Source organism: Typopeltis vanoorti, chromosome 21 (genome assembly GCF_054136105.1).
Source record: "Typopeltis vanoorti isolate ZY-2024b chromosome 21, IOZ_Tvanoo_1.0, whole genome shotgun sequence".
NCBI lineage: Eukaryota > Metazoa > Arthropoda > Arachnida > Uropygi > Thelyphonidae > Typopeltis > Typopeltis vanoorti.
This window is the reverse complement of record NC_143569.1, coordinates 760,118-782,614: the sequence shown is the minus strand read 5'-3', so window position 1 is coordinate 782,614 and position 22,497 is coordinate 760,118. Positions and strand designations below refer to the sequence as shown.

General features: G+C 35.2%; 1 protein-coding gene across 6 annotated transcripts in view; it reads right to left on the bottom strand.

Annotated features, from left to right (window-relative positions):
• Positions 1 to 22,497, bottom strand: part of LOC150094596 (uncharacterized) — a 700,870-nt gene that overhangs the window by 489,146 nt on the left and 189,227 nt on the right. For all 6 annotated transcript variants that reach the window (XM_090411629.1, XM_090411628.1, XM_090411625.1 and 3 more), the window contains 2 exons: positions 10,402 to 10,509; positions 116 to 285 (listed from right to left, as the gene is read on the bottom strand). In XM_090411629.1, the coding sequence (XP_090267755.1) occupies positions 116 to 285; positions 10,402 to 10,469 (238 nt within the window). In that variant the 5' untranslated portion in view covers positions 10,470 to 10,509. The remainder of the gene's footprint in view (positions 1 to 115; positions 286 to 10,401; positions 10,510 to 22,497) is intronic.

Here is a 22,497-nt window from a genome sequence, read left to right as displayed (position 1 = left end):
CCACTCTCTCACTAATCAATCAATTTAAAATACTCAGATACATTTAAAGATATAAAACTTAATACAAGCTAGTGCTTTTTTGATATAAATTTGTGTAAATTTTATATACATTCACCTTGTTTAATTCGTCGTATCTGATTGACAGTCTCTTGTAGTATGGCACACTTGTCTGGTTTGACAGAAAGGGAACTCATGTCAGAGGTGCTAGCAGAGATCAATTCTGCTAGTTCTTCAATATAAATATTTTCTTGTTCACGACGGCGTTTCTCATTAAGGCACTTGTTTCTGAAAATTAAGAATTGTTTAATTTCTTTCATCTTCTTTAATATTCTGAAAAAATTAAATCAGTAAATACAATATACTGATAAGTCTCATATATTAATATTATATTATAATGATATCAGTGACAGATAAGGCTTTTAAACGGTGTTTTCCAATAGCTGGCCCTCATACTAGCACTAGCTTTTTCTTTTAAGTAAGGTTCAAACATTTATGAGTTTGCAAAAAATTTATTACAAAAGCTCTTTACTTCATAATTACACACACACACACACACACACACACACACACACACTAAACATCAGAAGTTTACAATGTAGCATATTCCTTGCCCATGGTAAGAGAAATTGTATTAGCCTACTAGTCAACTTCTTGTGCCTCTGTTTTTAATACTACACAAAATATCCCGCAGATATCATATGGACATCAGTTTTTCACAAAACACGATACTATTAGCCTTTGGAAGCGATTACAAATGCTTTTCTATAAGACAGACTTACCACTAAATTGATACATGAATACAGATACTTTTCTTTCTTTCTTTCCTGAAAAGTAAGGTCAGTTCTTATATTTTTTGCATTCAACTGATACTCTAATGCTTTCCAAATGAACACAGTAGTAGTGTTTCTCAAATTTGAATGAACAAGATAACTGCAAATAATGTTAATAATTTATGTGAAATATCTGAGAAAATCTCATTTCTCAGATATTTCATTAGATGTATTGAAACAAACAACTGATCTGTGGAATCCAAAATATTAAGTAACTCCTTAAATGCAAAAATGAGTTTTTGTTTAAGACTCCAATACAGTAATTCTTTTTCATAGTTTCATTTGATTTTTATCATAATAAATTTAGTTTAATCCTTTATCTAAGTGTGAGCAAACAAAGTTTGCGCCTGAAAGTATCTTCAGGACTGGGGTAAGGTAGTGCAACACCAGGACGACTCCTTGCAAAGGTGGCGAAAGCTACTAACACTCCTATCTCAGTATCTCCCATAATGCAAAACACATCTCCTTGCGGATATGTCTAATGTTATGCATTAAGGGAAGGGCCACTACCCAGACTAGTTTTTTCGCCCTTTATTGAGGTCTCTTCAGTGGGAGCCAGGCCCAAGTGGAGATACCAGCCAGAAGTTAGTAAAATTTACTAATGCTTCTGGATTTGCATTACATTAGTAAAATTTATTAATGCTTCTGGCTGGTATCTCCACTTGGGCCTGGCTCCCACTGAAGAGACCTCAATAAAGGTCGAAACTAGTCTGGGTAGTGGCCCTTCCCTTAATGCATAACATTAGACATATCTGCAAGGAGATGTGTTTTGCATTATAGGAGATACTGAGATAGGAGTGTTGGTAGCTTGCTCCACCTTTGCAATGAGTTGTCCTGGTGTTGCACTACCTTACCCCAGTCCTGAAGATACTTTCAGGCGCAAACTTTGTTTGCTCACACTTGGATAAAGGATTAAACTAAATTTATTATATTCCAACCAAGTGAAAAATAAAAGATTTTTATCATATTATCCAGTCTACTTGGCTGAGTGAAGTCTTCCCACTCTCTGACCAACAGGTGTGATTTTGAATTCTACTGTGCCATTCAATGCTTCTGAAAATCTTTATCAGACAGATTTCATAAACAAGAGATCTACTCAGTTATCGAATGAAGTAGCCGAGCAAAAGAACTCATTGTTTGCTCTTTAGAGAAGAGTTTCCAGTTTATCTAATCCTTAGCATACTCCTATTTAATAATGTACATTTCGTGGGCTGCAATAAATTGCTTGCATTACATTCTTTTAGCTCATAATTTTTGATGTGAAACATCTTTATGAGTGCCTCCTAATTTTTAGAGTAAACTTGCTGCAAAAGTATACACCAGTCTCCACCTGGTACCGTTTCACAGCATGTAGTTGTAAAATTCAATGCAGCGTAAATTTCTCCATTTTTATTGCATCGACTTTTATAGGGGTCACATCCAAAATTCACAAAAGTAAAATTGTAATTTTCCATGTAAATAATACAAAAAACCCAGAGGAATTAGCATGATAAATTGTGTAAATAGAAGATGTATGAATATGTTAAGTTCAATGCTTTAGAAATCGAAAATATATTGTAAATTTATTTAGTATAAAATATAAAAGAAATCTGCCAGTCCAATACTGCCTTCAAGGTCAGTGTTAAAAGGGGCGGCATACATCTAACATGGCTATGCCGTTCTGTTAAGGAGATTAAATGTGCACTTCAGGGAGAGCTAGAAGGCCGTGTTTAAAAGAAGGTCAAGAGTTTGCGTGGGAAAGTTCGGGGTTCTCAAACCTTCGTCCAGAGTCCCAAGAAAACCGAATATAAGGCATCATGGAAAAAGAGATTGAAATCGACACCAGGAGAAGAAAAAGGAAGAAAAGAGGAGTGAGCATCGTCGATCCATGACTTTTGTCCCGTTCAGATGATGCTGAGACGGACAGTCCCAGGAGCCGATTAATTACCGTGGGAGCAGCGGAGCTAGACCTAATGCATTGCCAATGGAACAACCTGCATGAGGCCTCGACCATCAGACCTTCGCCCAAGTCTATAATCCTGGGGAAATTGTGCTCTAGGTTCCGCCAGCCACTCATCAACGAAATGTCGGTGAAATCTCCAAGTGAAAGCCCAAAACCTGATACAGAAAAGAAGCCAGGGAATTTGTAAAGGAAATGTGAATAAGTGCACTATAGTGAACTATAGAGAAAAGGTAATCACGTGAATTCATTTTCAGTGTAATTTTATCTATGTTATGAGAGACTGTTTTAGAAGGACAGATAAGCTTATAGAGTTAATACATATAGTGTGGAAATAGTTTGCATAAAGAGAAGTTTATATATAATGAAACCTGGAATTTATAGCCAACAAGGCATGATAATTCCTAAATTGTAAAGGGGCTGATAGTTTTCTCTTTAAGTTGTTTAATGATTTGTATTATGTTGCATTCTTACGTAAATGTTCTAAAGGAAGTTTTCCTCTAAAGTGTTAAACTTAGAGGAGTAGAAAAAGTAGTAATTCATTAATGTGTAAATTGTATGATTGTTTCAGTATAAATAAACATGTTTGTTTTATTTACAAAGAGTGCCACCTGATCTTTTATGCAATGCACTGTTTCCAACTAAACACGATCCTGTGAGCGGGGAGTTTACAAATAGCTACGAATTGAAGTTAAGTGTTAGCCATGACTGTAAAATATTATTAAGAAGGGCATTAAGATAGAAAGCGAACTTTACTGGAAGTATTGATATTTCTTATACCACAAGGAGACCACTGGTGGAGCAGTCATCATATGAAAAATAAATTTCTAGTGATCTCCGGTATAGGTAAAGAATACTAAAGGTAGAGCAAGGATACAAAAGTTAATAGAGTACTTGAAGGGATTAGATAAAGTTAAAAGATGGATAAAATAAGGTTAATGAAGAATAGAGATATAGAAGTAAATCGAAGTATAGAAGAAAATAATAAATTAAATATAAAAGTAAAGTAAAGATAAAGTGATTAAATAAGTATTACAAAGTATACGATAGAACTTCGAAGGCACAATAGACACAGAGTTTACAAAGGTGCAAATAGCCATACAGATTACAATAACGCAATAGACATTATTTTACATAGTGACTAGCTGGGGTTATCTCATTTTGTAACAACTTAAAAATACTACTAGACTGATTTGAAAAATTCAAAATATAGCAATTTTCTTTTGTCATTCTGGTCAGAAAAACATAAAACTTTGACAGTGTAAACAAAAGTAAATAAATTAATTAAATAAAATATTTTATATTGCAATGGCAAAGAGCTCATAAATAAAGACTTGCTTAAATGACTTGAAACTGAAGAACGTTGCAAAATCAGCTGAAGAATGTCAACAGTAATGTTAAGAACATGCAATAATTATGAAAAATATTGCTTTGCCTAAGCTAAATCAGCTACCCGAAAGCACTGGTAGTTTGAATTCCACATCTGACATGACATATTTCTCTCCAAAATGTTTGAAACTTTCTGAGGAATCCACTCCTACTTTTTTTTTAGATATGTTCAAATGCTTATTATTGGCAAAGTCAGTATTATAAGTGCTGAGCTCTTATCACAAATTAATGCATGGTTAAAACGAATAACAGACCGTGTCAATTATAATCTCTAGTGGTAAGGATATGCATTTTCTAGTATGAGCTACTCCCATCTATAACACACTGCCTAATCAAACAGATTAGGCAGTGTATTATTAGCTGGTTTGCAGCATGGGCTTAATGAAGTGATGCATCAGTCTATTGTTGCTTTCTCCACCACATTAACCAACATTGGTAATGGCTTAAAGTTAAAAATTTGGAGAGAGAATTGACTGAATCATGTTTTACGATTAAAGAAGATACTGATCAACTTGGCTCCAATGTATAACAGCATTTCTTGGCAATCATTCTGTTAATAAATTGTTATAACAACTTAGTGTTCAACTTGTCAGATGTCAAGTTGATTTCAATCAGTTTGTTGTTTGCACAGACACAGAGCAAGAAGCTCACGAAGCTACATAAAATGCATGTAGATAATGGCAGCCTACCCTACAAATTCCCTTGTTGCTGGCAAACCATATCTCAACACCATGAATACAGATTTTTCTGATGGACTGGTGAATGAAGCTTTGGGTCAAATGGCAAGCACAATCAACATTAAATGACTAGATCAAATTTCCAAATGATCCAAGAGTTGGCTCTCTATCCATGAAAGGAGGTGTTCAGTATGTCTGATTACATGACATTGGACAACTGGTGATACACTTATTCTGTTGATATGCTGCACAACCAGTAAGTTTTTGAATAACCATAAAACTATTAGCTAAATGAATCACTTTCCTTCATTCTGACATGCATTACACCCTCTGTCTAAAAGGAAACCGAACTTTTTGAAAATAGAAGGAACTAGTGGCAACCTATTGTATCTTTTTGTTGCGAAAGCAGCATGTATCAACTGTTTATGACATTTATTTCATTAGAAGCCGAGAGTGACAGTGTGTTTTGACAAACGGTTGGAAAATGAATTTCAAACAGAGAGCTGCGATTGACTCGTGTTAAACATGGAAAACGCTTTACTGAAACGCATCAAATGCTTCAAAAAGCATACAATGATGAATGCTTATCCTGTACAAAAAGCTTACAAGTGGTTTAAGCGATTTCAAAGTGGTCATGAGATGCTTGAAGATGAAAAGCCAGGCAATCCAAAAACTGGACTGAGCGAAGTTAACATCCAAAAAATGCGAGATTTCATCAAAGATGACCCAAAATAGTCCGCGAGATTGATTGAGGATGAATTGGAGATTCCAAAATCAACTGTGCACAACATTTTGACCGAGGGTTTGGGCCTTCGTAAATTGAATTCACGATTTGTTCCCCACAAATTGACCGATGACCAAAAAATATATTGAATTGAACACTGCAAGTACCTCATTAAAACCGCTTGTAAGGACTCAAACTTCCTTGAAACGATCGTTACTGGTGACGAAACGTGGTGCTTTGAGTATGAGCCCGAAACAAAGTACCAGAGTGCTGAGTGGACACCACTGGAAGAGGGGCATCCGAAAAAAAGTCGCTTGGAGAAGTCAACAATGCTGATTTGTTTCCAAGGGCATTATCCACAAAGAATTCGTTCCGCCTGGCCAAATGGTCAATGGTGAGTTTTATCTCGAAGTTTTGACGCTATTGATAGTGAGAATTCATCGTGTACGGCATGAATATCGTGAATGCAGGAAGCTGGTCACTTTTGCACGATAATGCACCATCTCATCGTTCGAACACTGTGAGACAGTTTTTGAACAGAAACCAAGTTTGTGTGTTGGATCACTAGCCGTATTCACCTGATTTAGCATCCTACGACTTCCTTCTCTTCCCCCGACTTGATTTGCTGATGAAAGGAAAGTGATACGACACAATTGAAAATGTTCAAGCAGCAATAACCACGACCCTCAACAGTATCCCAAAAACCGATATAAAACAACTCATTTAACAAATTAAATGATTGTGCCAAACGCTGTATCGAAGCTGAGGGACTTGAAATAAATTATTTGAATAATTATAATTGGCCTGTGTTTTATTTACTATCAAAAGTTCAGTTTCTTTTTGGATACAGGGTGTATAACCATCCATAAATTATTATTATTATTCCGGGCAACTCCAAGGAGTCGACAGACTCATCGAGGGAGGCCCTAACATCATGTCAAGAACAACTATTCGACATTCACACAGTATCTATCATACCTTGCCTTGAACTCATTCACAGTCATAGCACCCACAACAGACTCTGGCAGCTTATTCCACTCATTCACCACTCTCCAAGTAAAAAACCTAGCTCTAACACCCTTGTCAACCACATTCTTGCCCAGCTTCCATGCATGGCCCCTAGTCCTCCCACCACCAGTACTATTTTCAAAAATATCTTCTGGATTAATCTTATAGAAACCCTTCAGTAATTTGTATGTCTCAATCATATCACCCCTCTTCTGCCTATCAACCAATATCTGTAACCCATAAATCTTCAACCTATTCTCATAAGGTTCATTCCACAGACCTGCCATCATCTTGGTCACTCGCCTCTGGAGACGAGTGACCAAGTGACCGAATGAACCTTATGTTGAACGAATGATAGCAGAAATCTCAAGGAAGAACTTTCGATTCAGTTGTCTAAGAATATGAAAAGAATTGCAAACAATCGTTACGTCACATTATGGACTCTACATCATTTCTCCTAATGATGACAAAATCTTTCGCTATGGAATGAGAAATGCACAACAGATGGTGCTTCTCCAAAACAAGTCTGAAAGGTTAGAAAGTAATCTATTGAGAATCATACAAGACACCTTACCTGAGTTTGTCAAGGACATAACATTTATCTGTTCTTTCTCTTCACTGTCTTACAGCTCTTTCTGAAACCTGGTTAAATAACATCGAACATGTTGGTGTGTGTAACTTCAAGTGTCATGCAAATCAAGCAAAACAGTTAACAGCTCCCATCTTGAAATTATTCCTGACAAATGACAATGTCTGCAGCACTGCCTCAACCCCCTATACGTTGACTCCTCAAGACTTCCCGTAAAAGATAATCTTTTGAAGGATGATCACTCTGTGATTATCTTACTTGTAAAATTCTTCACTTGTGCATCAATTTATTATGAGAAACTGATATCCTGATATTCACTGTCACATAAATCATATTTCCTAGCAACATGGTGTTGTAAAAATACTAGTAAGCATAACATCTCTCATTTGGTCCTCTGATATTCTTTAGAGCAGGAACACATTGTAGTCAAAACTTGAATGAAACTAAATGATTATATTTCCTATAGAATTTAATAAATTGTTAATTACAGGGCCTGCTTCCAGTGATGCCTCTATAATGAGACAAGTTCAGTTCCTATTTTTGGAATTTCAGAGCACGTCTCCTGGATATTGAAGAAATTTGGCCTTTCCTCTACTTTTCAGCTCTAATAAATTTCTGGCTTCTTGCAAACCACCACCAAGTACAAGCTACTGCCCTTTCCTTACCTGGTGTACATAAAGTCCTGTGTACTTGTCATCTTCACCTGTAATACCTTTGGCAAACTGGCTGTTCCAGCAAGAAGACTGGACATCAAAAGCCAAATTCTTTATGGTGAATCTGACATGTTGTAGATAAGCATGGTGTCAACACTTAAGTATAGGATCTTTCGAAAGTTATTCACAATTAAGCCATTTTAAGCAAGAAGTACCTATTTCGAGGAGAGTCCCAAGGCCTTATTACAATCAAATATGAATTAGAATGATAGTTTATCCATGCATAAATTTTAGGGAAGGTTATTATCCTAAGCAAGTGTGTGAAAAAAAAAAATATATATATATATACAGTCATACCCCGACTTACGCGAATCTGGAGTTATGTGGTTTCTTATATGTATGTATTCCCATTCCGCTTCACCACTAGTCGTATCTTTCTAGCGCCGGCCGCATTCATCAGTTTTGCACATGTTGTGAACAAGCACTGAGTGTGTCCTGCGTGCTCTCCATTCATACATGATTTTTATAGTCAACAAACCTTGCGATTGTTTAATGTTATGTTCTTGATAAAAATTTTATCATTAAAAATAATAATGTCGTCCAAAAGAAGCAAGTCTGATTCTTCTACAGCTAGCAAGAAAAGAAAAACATTGACTTTGGAAACAAAACTCAACATTAAGGATTTTGAAGGCGGAATGAAAATTTGTGAGCTAGTAAAGAAGTTCGATCTACAGGAATCCACAGTAAGAACAATCATAAAAGAAAGGTTTACAGATTTTGGAGGACATAGATTCTAACGACGAACGAATTGTAGCCACAAGGTAAGGAATAAAAAAATCATTAGCTTGCTATGAAGAAATTTTGTGTGACAAGAAAAAGACATTATGTCGTCAGACGAATCTATTAGATTTTATGAAACCATTGACATCGAAATGACTTTTTTTTTTTATGTACGAAAAACTACTAAAACCAATCTCTTCTCAGATTCCAGTTTTGCCTTCCTCATGGAATTATGATTATATTTCTTAAAAAATATAGGTTTTTGTAAACCTTTGGTCCCAATTAACTAATATGTTTGTATATATAAATTACATGCAAAATTATACCCTGAGTTACACGAATTCGACTTACGAGCTTTTTATTGGTCCCACCTACTGCGTAACTTCGAGGGATGACTATCTATATATCTACCCACCCTATATATATAAAATGATACGGCTTTTTATGTCACGTTTTTTGAAACATTTTGAAACTCAGGGCTATCCTGAGTGTCAAGTCTTCAAAATTCAAGGAGAACCAGCCTACCAGTCCGGAACATGGGGGGTTGGGCGCTATAGGTGCCAGGGGGGTGTAGCCCCCATTATATATATATATATATATATATATAAATAATTCATTTGTGAAGCTTTGTTCTGTTAGTATGCAATGCTATCAGAACAAAGCATGCAATTTTTTTTCTAGCATGGAATTACTGAGTGATTTATTATTATTATTGTTGTACAGACACCTCCATGGAGTCTGTCTCATTGCTTGAGACTCAAATTATCTATCATACCTCTCCTTAAATCCATTAACAGACAAAGCACTTACAACTGTCTCTGGCAATCCATTCCATTCATTCACTACTCTCCAAGCAAAAAATCTAGTCCTCACACCCCTACTATCTACACTCTGCATCAGTCACTCTATTCTCATTTTTATCCCACAATGTCATTCTTCCACAATCATTTCTCCTCCTACTGGCCACATAGCTAAAAAATTCCCTAGGATTTTCTTTGGATCTTAGTGCCAATCGCTTCTCAGATTCCAGTTTTGCCTTCCTCACCATATCAGTTGTTCTACTGGCCTGAGTATTATATTCTTCATGCATCTGCTTTCCATCCCTCTCCTTATATCTCTTTTTCACCTGCAGTTCCTGTTTGATATTTGTCATCCACTTTACACCAAATTGTGTCCACTTCTTCACTCATGGAATACAGCTTACTATTGCTGCTAACAAATATTCCTTCACTTTGTCCAACTTAGTTGTCGCTGTATTATAAAAATTTAGTAAGGCATGACAACCTCTCTCCCCCACCTTTCACAAAGCCACCTTGACCCTCATACAGCAGCACATTCTTATCCACTGCGAATTTTTAATAACTCCAAAATATTTGATTATAAGCATCAAGAATATTTACTGTGTTATCATTTTTGTTATTAATGTTTAATTCATAGTTACTTTTTGAAAATGTGAACCTTATATATCTGAAAACTCAAAAATAATAAAGATGTAATAGATTAAAAAGAAAGTAATATGAAAAGGTATGTTCAAGGATGGAGTCAAAAGAGAAGACATCCATGACAAATAAAAGAAGCAAAGATGAATAGCAGCTACATAAAGACAAAGAGAAACATTTAACATTCAGATGCAACAGCAAATCAAAAGAAAATTATGAAATAAGATCACAGGCAATAAGTAATAGGTAGTTAAGATAACTCATTTAAGTTTTTAAAAGAAAATAATTTTAAGCACATTATCCTACAATTTCTCTTTTAACATGCACATAATATCCGTTTTTATGTGATAAATGAAATTATTAAAATACTTACACTTGTGACTGTGGTTTTGATTCAGATTTCTTCCGCTTTTTGCTGGTTACATTAGAGACTACACTCATCTTAACCCACACCTCGACGTTAGGGTCACATGGGCTGAGCCTGAAACCAATATATATTATAATTAATATTACAGTGAGGAAGAACCCATAGTTTCTTTCAAGAGTTTAATGCTGTACAAGAAAACAAAGGAAATGAAGAATGAAAAGCAAGAGCAAGCAAGTCATAAGACCAGCCAACTGAAATTATATATATAAATATATATATAATTATTATCATCCAAAACCTTTTACAATGTGTGACTCTGGACCTAGAACAACCAAAAGAACAGGCAGGCTTTCGAAGGGGCTTTAGTACAATCGATCATATTCAAGTTGTACACCAAATTATTGAATGGTGTAATGAATATCAATTACCACTGTGTCTTGGTTTTGTTAACAATGAGAAAGCCTTTGATTCACTTAAAACTTGTGCAATACTTAAAGCATTACAAAACCAAAAAGTGGAGGAGCCCTACATCAGAACCATGAAATCAGCATACACCAATGCCACAACAGCAATTCATTTCAATGGAAACATCTCTACTGTGGGAATACAGAGAGGAATAAGACAGGATGACACAATATCTCCAAAATTATTCACAGTGTGCCTAGATGAAATATTTAAACTTCTTGATTGGGAAAGGAAAGGTCTGAAGATAAATGGAAGATATTCAAGCCATTTACACTTTGCAGATGATATAGTTATCTTTACTTCAACTGCACATGAATTACAGACTCGTATCCATGAGCTCCAAATTGCTAGCAGAACAGTAGACCTAAAGATAAACCTAAAGAAGACCCAAGTTATATTCAATAGCTATGTCCAACCAGAAATAATAAAATTTAATAATGAGGAAATTAAACAAGTAGATCATTACATATACCTAGGACAACAGATATCAATGGAACAAAATATCATGGATGAAATTAAAAGGGCATGATGCTTGGGTGAAAAGCATTTGGAAAATTACATTCAACATTAAAAAGCCAACTACCATTATGCCTGAAGAGAAAAGTTTTTAACAGTATATTCTTCCTATACTGACATACGGCTGTGAAACATGGACACTGAATGCAAAGGAAATTCAAAAATTAAGAACAACACAATTCAGTATGGAAAGAAATATGCTTGGTATCACAAGATTGGATCACAAAAGGAATACATGGTTAAGAAATCAAACCAAAGTCTCTGAAATCATAGGAAGAATGAAACATCTGAAGTGGCAATGGGCTGGGCATATTGCTCGAAGACAAGATCAGCGATGGACAAAAGAAGTACTGGATTGGATTCTACAAGAGGAAAAACGACCACGATGCCGACCTAAATCATGGTGGATTGATGATATCATCAGATTTGCAGGAGTGACATGGAAAAGGAAAGCCATGGACTCTCCTTTTCCAGTTTTGGAGTAATCTTGGAAAGGCCTTCATCCAACAGTGGATCGACAACAGCTGATGATATATATATATATATATATATATTATAAACAAATTGGTGATGAAAACAACTGATTGGCCTGAATTAGTGCAAACGATACTTTGTGAAGGTACAATTAACAATATAGTGGTCTGAATGCTTCTACCATTTCAGAAGATGAGCATCATACAATCAAACGTAATCAGTAATGAAGGGAGCTGCTCTAAAAAAGTGAGCAAATGAGAAAACTAGAACAACAGCCAGCAGACCTGTGCTACTTCACTCCCCCTACTTCAGACTTTGACCAATGCTGGAAAAAGTGTATACAAAATGCAAAATGAGCCACCTTAAAGAAAACTAATCAAAAATCCCAAAGTACAACTTGGTTTTTGCATCTTTAGTTTCAATACATAATATATGGGGTCTGATCTTGCATATTACATTTTTATAAGCTTCAGCACTCACATTTCTTATACAGTGTCTCAAGTTAAAGTGTCCCTATTCAGAGCAATCTGCAGAAAGAACCAGCAGGCAAAATACCCTGAAACTTGCCCTAGCCAGATCATGAGTTAGAAATTTTGAAAAAAAAATAAAATAAAATTAAAAAAAACTAACTTTTTTTTTGAAAAAAATTTCAAAAAAAAAGTTAGCTTGAAAATGACCAATAGGCACTGTGAGAAGGAGAAAATTATATTAATGTAAACTGGATGGTATGTGAATGTGAAATGATTCACAGTTAATGACAAACAAAGTTATTTGATGATGTTTTGCTCATTTCATAAAATATAATGTGATACAAAACACATATCACACATAGCTGCAAGGAGATTCAGATGATTTATGGAGGTGATATTCAATGTGTTGGCCTTTGTGTAAAACCAACAGATGCATCATACAGTCCTATCTACAGTGCAATCCAAATAACCTGTCAAAAGGTTTCGCACATAATGTACGATTTTGTCTTTCAAATCTGTCAGGTGAAGAATTTTGCCCCAATATGCCATGCTTCTGGGGTAATAATCCCCAAATCACACAGGTTAGTCTGGTGAATGTGGTGGCCATTCCATAAAAAATGATTTTTTATGTGGTTCTTACCCATAAAAGGTTATTATAAACCAATAGTACATTTGTACTATGGATGGGCTAAGGATTTTTTTTTTTTTTTTTGCCATTTTTATCAATTTTTATATTTTTTTTTAATTTTTAATTTATTGTTATATAAGTCTGGAAACCCTGCTCTAGAAACCAAACATGGAACTTTTTCAAGCCACTTTACAGTGGTCTCACAGCAGGGCAATGAAATTCCTCTTCCACCTAGATTACTCTATCCTCTGTGAAATGTTGATGCAAAAATTTTTTAACTTCACATCCTACGTGAGGAAGTGTTCCATCTTGTACCAGTGCTGTTGTGGTCAGACATCCTTTTTGCAGCAGTTGTGGGATGACAAAACTGCTCAACATATCCGATAAAGGTCACAGGTTAGGTTTGATGGATATCTTCAGAGAAAAACAGCCCACTAACAAACTTGGCTAACAAACCTTTAGCAAATGTAAGGGAACTTAATGTAATGCACTGGGATTCTCTATAATATGGATCAGCAGTATTAAGTATTTAATGTTTCGCAAACATGAAAATTCGCTTCATCACTCCATAGGATGTTCCAAGGCCAATCCCCCCACCCCTTGACACACACACGCCAGAAATATCAACACAAACATTTCTCAGATGCTGGCATCTCCCTTTGCAACTCTCAGCTGTGGTTGAGTTTATGTTGGTTGCACTGCAATGCATTACGCAAAGTTCTCCATACTGTTGTATATAGTAAATCTGTCTTGCTATGGCATGTGCACTATATATATATATATATATATATATATATATATATACACACACACACACACACACACATGAACCTACAGCATTCTCATTTGATTATGAATAGCCATTAAAGTAACCCTCACAGCAGTCTGTAGAGAGAGAGAGAGAGCCAGTACACAAATTGTCCTCAAACTTGGTAAGCATACTAACCAGATCATAGAGAAGAGATTTTAACAATAAAAAAGTTCAAAAATGACTGACAGTATAAATATGGAATAAACAGAATAAACATCTTTATTCATTTGAAACATTTTATCTTTTTTTTTTTTTTTTTTGCAATCTTTAGGTCATTTTACAAGCAAGGCACGTTTAGGCAAAGTGAAATCCATCACGCAAGTTGAATGACTAGAGTCAGTCTCACTCCTTCATTTATACTACCTTATGGCTCATGTGGTATGCAAAATTCACAAAATCTTTTCTCACTCACAGCACCATATTTATCCTGTCAGTCATTTTTGAACTTTTTTATTGTTAAAATCTCTTCTCTGTGATCTGGTTAGTATGCTTACCAAGTTTGAGGGCAATTTGTCTACTGGCTCTCTCTCTACAGACTGCTGTGAAGGTTACTTTAATCTGAAACATCCTATGTATCCATTCTTAATATTCTCGTTTCCCCACCCCCCCTTTTAGAGATCATTTAGTTTCAAACAATGCTCTGGTTTTCAATATCTTCCTTCCTCAGCTAATCTTTCAATTAGCACTACTTTCAGTACATTTCCATCTTCATTTACCATCACAATTCATTACTACTCTTCAGCTTATATTCATATTGTACAGAGTAGATGATGGATTATGTAGTGTTATACAGCACAGCACATAGCATTCCATGAGGAATCCTTGGACTAAGTTGCCTTATTCACTTTTCTTTTTCTTTTCTTTTTCTTTTTTTTTTTTTTTTTTTTAATTATTTCAGCAGTTGTTTTAATCCAGATGCACTGTTACACTCAATGAAACATGCCTAACAAGACCTTCAAATTCTCATTTCCACACAAATTTCAAACACTATAATTTCAATAGTATCACAAAGATCAGTGATAGCATGATGTACACTGCTGGGTGATGCTTTTTGATTCACTATATTATTATTATTTTTTTTTTTTTTACTGATTATAGTTCACGTTATATTATTATACTTCTTTACTGATGATGTCTATGATTAGGTGGCCTCATCATGCAATCACTTGCCCAGTGAAAGTAATCTGACAGCTATCCATCCATTCATGGCTACATACCATGTTCTTTGCATCAACTGAATTTCAAGAAATGATATATCAGGGTATTTGTGGTGTGTGACACACACCTGCAGAATAGCAATATCATTGATATTATATTTTTGCATATATTCCGTTAAACACTCCACTAATTGTTTCCTGGCTTCATGCGATTCCTAAAATTAAACACAACATACTAATGCTTCACAAAGAGGACACTTTTCAATGCATAAACGTTGCATCACATTTGCATTAATAGCCCAGATGTATGGTCACAAATATGGAAGCCTTTGAATAGATGTACAGATGGTCAAATTCTTAGCATTCCAGTCATTTTAAACCACTCAAAAGGCAAGACAGGGTGCGTGCTGAGACAATAGCACAAATAAATCAGGTTAGTTGGTTATTGTGTCAACCAATCATTGTCATGATTGTTCTTTTTTTTTTTTTCCGAGTTTCATCTGTTTGGTGTGTGTGTGAACTGATGCATTTAGGACACTGATATAGACAAGTTTTATATAAAATTAAATATATAATTAATATAAATTATAATATAATTTTCTATAAATAATTTATAGCTTTTCAGCCAATATTTTCAATGGCAAACAGTGTTGACAATCTACTGAATATCCTGTTTTCTGTCAGAGCTTTTGCAGATTGCATGATTGTAGTCTAAGGAGGTAAACTGCATCCTCCTCTTCCAAATTTACTATTATATTCACACCTTTGAGTAATTCAAATATTATTATTATTATTACGTGACACCTCCAGGGAGTCCAAAGACTCATTGAGGGAGGGCACCTACTCCACGGCTCACCATCTCTACCACCCAACCCACCAACTGCAATGAACTGCAACTACCTTCATCATCTACTGCCAACCACCACCACTAGTATTTTCATAGACAATCACGAGCAACCCTGCCCACGGTGGGACTCAAACCAGCAGCCTTTTGGCTGGAGCGTGGATACTCTAACTACTCGGCAAACTAGACCAGCATACCAACCAAATATAGCATTCTCTTTCATTATTGTTTTCTAATATATCTTATAACTTATATGTCCCTCATATATATTCATATTATAACTTATATATCTTATATGTCCCTCACTCTATGCAGATTTTGTTATAATTAAACATTAATTGATAAATTAAATTATTCAAAGTTATTTTACAATTAATTGCACTGGACCAATTAAGATGAGAGGTAATGTGCTATGCACTCTTAAAACTTGAATACATAGATAAAAATGCAGTCCCATGGTCAAATTAATACAAATTTTGTAGCACAGGTTGCATAGCCACACACAGCACACTCAACAGAAATGGGCACTCGTCATTGGTGTATGTATATATATTTCTTTTCCAAGAATGATAATCCTGTCAATGAAAGGTTATAATTCTATTATGCATTAGTATCCTAGGTGAATTATAGGTCTGACGGTAAATAAAGGCTTAGTGTCATTCATTATTCCTTTTCATGGGCAGAAAACCAACAAAATATTAGTGAGGTTAATAAACTTATTTTTTCTTCTTCTTGCAATTTGTTGGTTATACTTGTTGTTTATTATTTTGACGGTATAATAGAACACAGAAACTAAGTAAATAATTAATTTATTAACTTAATGCTGATATTTTGCTGGTGTTATAACCAGCATCTTCAGAGCACAAAAACACTGTTTGTCACAATACGCGAGACTAAAACAACATGGTGTACTTAAACAAAATTGTAGTAACAACACAAAGACTAGAGTCCTGATTTTGGCGCCCTCTATCTGAAAAAAAAAGCTATCATATATTACTAGAGTCATAGAAAAGTACTAGTTTTTTCTTAATATGACTGTCTCCAAGATCTTCGGCAAGTTAATACAGCCATATTTGTTGAGATTTGGAGTGTGTTTTAGGGCTTCTGTCGTCTCTAAGAACAATCTCTCTGATTTATACGAGTTTCTGTGTAGTACTTTTGTGTTTTTCCAGTTGATCCTGTGTGCAGGGGTATCCAGAGCATGGTCTGCTAGGCCCGACTTCCCATAATGATAATTCCGGACGTATCTTTTATGTTCGCTGATGCAGATGTTCACAGTTCTTCCTGTTTGACCGTAGTAGGCTTGATTGCATGAGCAGGGTACTTGGTAGACTCCTGGATGTGATATCAGCATTAAGTTAATAAATTAATTATTTACTTAGTTTCTGTGTTCTATTATACCGTCAAAATAATAAATAACATGTTCGACGAACACATAAGTCTGTCCACACGTTTACATGTTGGTTATACTGTTAAGCATTATCATGAATATGTGTCAGATGATCAGACAGAAATCAAACAGGGTACTATTGTCAAGACACTTCCAGTTATAAGCAAGGTGGTCTCACTGCAGATGATAAAAATCAAGTGCAATACAAAAAACTCTGTCACAGGTAGAAAGTGAAGAAATTATCCATTGAGCCAAACATTTTAGCATTGATGTTATTTCAAATGTCTCAACAATGATCGTAAAAAATTCAATATTTTTAAATGCCTTTAAATCGCTACTTTCATTTTATTAATTACTTATCTTAACACTGTAGCTAGAACTTTAAACAATTTATAAATGATATAAACCAATTATTTTGTAAGAGAGATTGAATTAAGTTAACTATGAGAATAAACAGTTTTTTTCAAATGCCTCAAAAATTTCTTTAATAATATCAAAATCATAAGCTGAATTGTTTATTTGCAACATTCACAAATAAACCATACAGCTTATTTTTGAATGCTCATGTTTTATTGCTAAGACCTCTTCTGAGTGAAAAGTGGTAGTGTCATCTAAACATTACAATTAAAGGCGTTATTGAAAGAACGAGGTATTAGGATTGCAATGAATTCTACAATGGCTGCTATCCTGAAATAACAATATATGGCATATGTTGTGACAAGAGAATATCAGTTAAGACCAGTTAGATAAATTAAGCACTCAGAACTTTAGCAATAACTACACGTTAAAATTAAAAATGCATGGGAACGTACTTTATCTGTATCTCTACAAAATAACTAAAAAAATGTAACATAATAAACAAGCACAAGAATACAAGAGCCTGTTCAATTGCAGAACAGTGATCCTAACTCTGTGTGTAAATGGCAGTAAATTCTGAAAGCTTTCCTTTACAATATTAAGATGAAAAGGTAGACCTTCGTAAGTATAGAAATTTTTGGCAAATTGAAGTGCCTTCAAGTTTTTCAGCATATATTTTATGAACTTATCCTTTAAATATATGAAACCATCAATCTCATTTGAAATCTTAAAGCAACTTTTCAATTAAATTGAGTTGAATGTGGAACAATGGCAAAAGAAATTTTTAAAAAGAGGAGAATGAAATGCTTTTACTCTCCTCTTACAGTGACCTCTCAAACAGACCAATTTTTAACCTCATAAAAGTGGTCTTCGGCTCAACTATCCTAGTTATATATAGATCCTAACCACAATAAGTAATACATAAGCACTGTGGGTGGACTAAGTTTTAACCTTTTTTTTTTTTATTTAATTATTTACTTTAAACACAATCTGAAAACCCTGCTCTGGAATTCATGAAGCAGTGACTTTGAAGTCACTGCTTCATTAATCAGTCCAACCAAGCAACAAAATGAGTTTGCACAGTTCATGCAATTATGAGGCATTGTACAAAGTCAGACAGCTCGTAAAATTACAGTTTGCCATTTATGAAATAAGCAACAACTACACTAAAATGCACTCCACAAAATCAGTTTAAATGCTTAACATTAATTCTTCTTCTTCTCAGCCATTTTCTGTCCACTGCTCCGAATTGGATAGAAAAAATTTATGAAAAATGCTATCTCACTAAAAAGTGATGAGACACATACACATGGCAAGTTATGATGTAATCCATGTACACCTGCACAGTCTGGAGCCTTGAAACTGATTAAATATAATACCCAAATGATGCAACACCTGTAAGCAAAGCATATTTCTTAAGAAAATTGTGGATGGCAATACTATTTCTTCATATGTACACAAAATTATGCTAAAGAAAATCACTTTTTTTTGCCTCAAGCATAATTCAGTGCTGTATAGTGGTATATGGATTCTGTTTTTCTAAATTACCTAAAAAAATCATTTCAGAAGTTTCCACACACAACTGAGTGAAAATTTATTATTGCTATAAACCAATGGTGTGCAACAGTTAGATAGCGAAATGCAATTTTTATTTATTTATTTACTTTTTTTTTTAAATATAATCTCTATAAAGCTAAACTCTGCAGATTACATAACTTCAATCTATCCTTATAGCTACCATTACAAAGTCCTGAAATCATTTTTGTCAACTGCCTCTGCACCCTCTCCAAAGTATCTTCATCCCCCTCTGAATCCTGGTGTCCAGATTTAGACATAATAGTCCAGACTTGGGCCTGATGAGGGCTTTATACAGTGGAATCACTACCATTTTATCTCTGCTGATTAATGTTTGTCTTAATACTGCAGCAATCCTCTGAATTGTCACAATAACCTTTGCAACATGCCCCTTAAATTTCAAATTTCGATCTACCATAACCCCAAAATGCCGTGCTTCAACTTCTTCCAGCATACTTCCACATACAGAGTATGTAGTATCCCACCTGCTGTTCCCAAAATTCAAAACCTTACATTTAGCAACATTAAACTAGCATCCCTATTTATCCACCCACATTTCCAGATTATTCAAGTCATCTGCAAACAACTGAATATCCCCTTGATTTTAGTGCCAATATCATTGAACTCCACTAGTGACCTTTTCCACGATATTGCCACTACATACAAAACCTTTTGATATCTATCAATCAGACAACCAATTGCCAATCCACTCCACCAACGTAATATCCAAACCCATATGTTGCAGCTTAAATATCAGTTTATCATGTGGTACCCAATCAAATGCCTTAGCAAAATCTACAAAAATTACAGTGTATGCATTTCCCTCATCAACCACTCCTGTTGCTTTATCATAAAAGTTAATGAGATTATTAAAACAAGAGCATCACTTAACAAATCTGTGCTAACCTTCACATATATTATTTTCACTTGCCCAGTTTGTATATCAGCTCTTACCAATTTTTCTAATACCTTAACAACCACAGAAGTAACACAAACTGGTCTATAATTTGATGTCGCCATTTTCCCATCACCTTTATGCAGTGGCACTATCTTACCTTCCTTCCACTCATCATGTTGGAGGCTTAATGGATTGTATACAGCACTCAGAAAGGATTAAACTAGAATTTAATACTTCCTATATTTCGTATAGACATCTTCAGGAATTACAAAAAAACTAATATAACATATACACAAATACTAAGCCAACCACATGGGTGATGCTAAAGTCCTAACTAGGTGGAGAGCACTCTATGGGTGGTTGTAGATGAGATCTCTGATGATTAATGTTTCCCAAATCTTAGGAACCTTAATGCAACCATATTTATTTAGATTTAGTTGATTTCTGAGAGCTGCTGCAGATTCTAAAAATAGTCTCTCTTTTTTTTTTAATTTACTGTGGTGGAGCATGGTGGTTTTTTTTCAAAGAGATCCTGTGGGTTGTATCCAAGACATGGTCAGTCAGACCTAACTGACCATAGTCGTGGTTGCAGATGTATGACTTGTGTTCCTCTAGGTGGATGGTTACTGATCCGCCCGTCTGTCCAAAGTACACCAGCTTACAGGAACAGGGTATTTCATAAACTCCATGCACTGAGAGAAGAGGGAGATGATCTTTTGTAGAACAGATAAGGGTAGAAAGTTTGTGGTGGGGCTTAAATGCTGGTATTTTTTTTTTAAAATCTTGGTTATTTTTTCCGATGTGCCACGGATGTAGGGTATGGTGATGGCATTTCTAAACTCCTTTTAGACTCCTTCCTGAGTCACCTCAACAGCCTACATCCAAGAATCCAGTTTACAATGGAAAAGGAAAAGAACAACAGTTTACCCTTCCTAGACACCTTAGTTACATGCCTTCCTAATGGTACACTTTCCTTCACTGTATATAGAAAACCTATGCACACAGGCAGATACATTCACAAACTCTCCCACCACCACGCTCAACAATATGGCATTAATAAAACTCTAACCAAGAGAGCCCACAATCTTTGTTCCAGTGGAACTGCCCTTGCAACTGAGCTCGACCACATACACAACACCTTCCTCTCCAATGGCTATAGCGATCATGGTATTAAAAAAATAATCAGTTCCACCACCATTCCCCTGCCATCTCTTCAGAAAGAGTTTAGAAATGCTATCACCATACCCTACATCCATGGCACATTGGAAAAAATTGCTAAGATTTTAAAAAAGTACAACCTATGCACAGCATTTAAGCCCCACAGCAAACTTGCTACCCTTAGCCGTTCTACAAAAGATCAGCTCCCTCTCTCTCAATGCCTGGAGTTTATGAAGTACCCTGTTCTTCTAAGCTGGCGTACTCTGGACAGACAGGCAGATCAGCAACCATCCATCTAGAGCATAGGGTCGGCAAACTTTTGAGATGGAAGAGCCAAACCTGTCCCTCACAACAATTTAAAAATTATTCGAGAACCATAAATATATTTTTACAAATAAGGACAATTTAAAGTAATATTATAGTAAACTTATAGTAATATATAACAAGTTATAATATTAATTATATCTTTGAAGAAAATGAAGAAAAAATCACGCAAAAAAATTGCTCTCATTGGTTTTAATCAGTGTGAGCAACGAGCTTGCATTTACTTAGAAAGTTTCTGTATGTCCGGTGTGAAACTAGTCATTTTTAATTTAAGGCACGATTCCAAGTTGGCATCAGTAATTTGACTCCTCAATTTACGTTTAATGAAATTCATGTTAGAAAACAATTGCTCACATAAATATGCAGACCCGAAGATACTGAGAACATCAAATGCAAATTTTTTCAACTCATGATATGAGTTCGGAAGACTATTCCAATTATTGAAAATCATTGAGTCTGCCCATCCATGCTCGCTTTCCCCTCCCTAACATCATGCTTCTTAGTGCCACGAAGTTTTGCGAGACCCATAAAACAAATGAAATCACCATTATGTGAATAAAATCCTTTAAAAATTTTATAAATTATAGTTTTATTTTCATTTTCAATTTTACTTCAGAGCCACATGTACGTACCAAAAGAGCCGCATGTGGCTTGTGATCCGCAGTTTGCCGACCCCTGGTCTAGAGGAACACAAGTAATACATCTGCAACCACTACTATGGTCAGTCAGGCCTGGCTGACCATGTCTTGGATACAACCCATAGGATCTCTTGAAAAAACCACCATGTTCCACCACAGTAAATTCAAAACAGAGAGACTATTTTTAGAATCTGCAGCAGCTCTCAGAAATCAACCAAATCTAAATAAATATGGTTGCATTAAGCTTCCTAAGATTTGGGAAACACTAATCATCAGAGATCCCACCTTACATTCCAGGCCACCTACAACTTCCCATAGAGGACGTGCCACCTAGATAGGACTTTAGAGTCACCCATGTGGTTGGCTTAGTATCGTGTGGTATTTGTGCATATGTTAC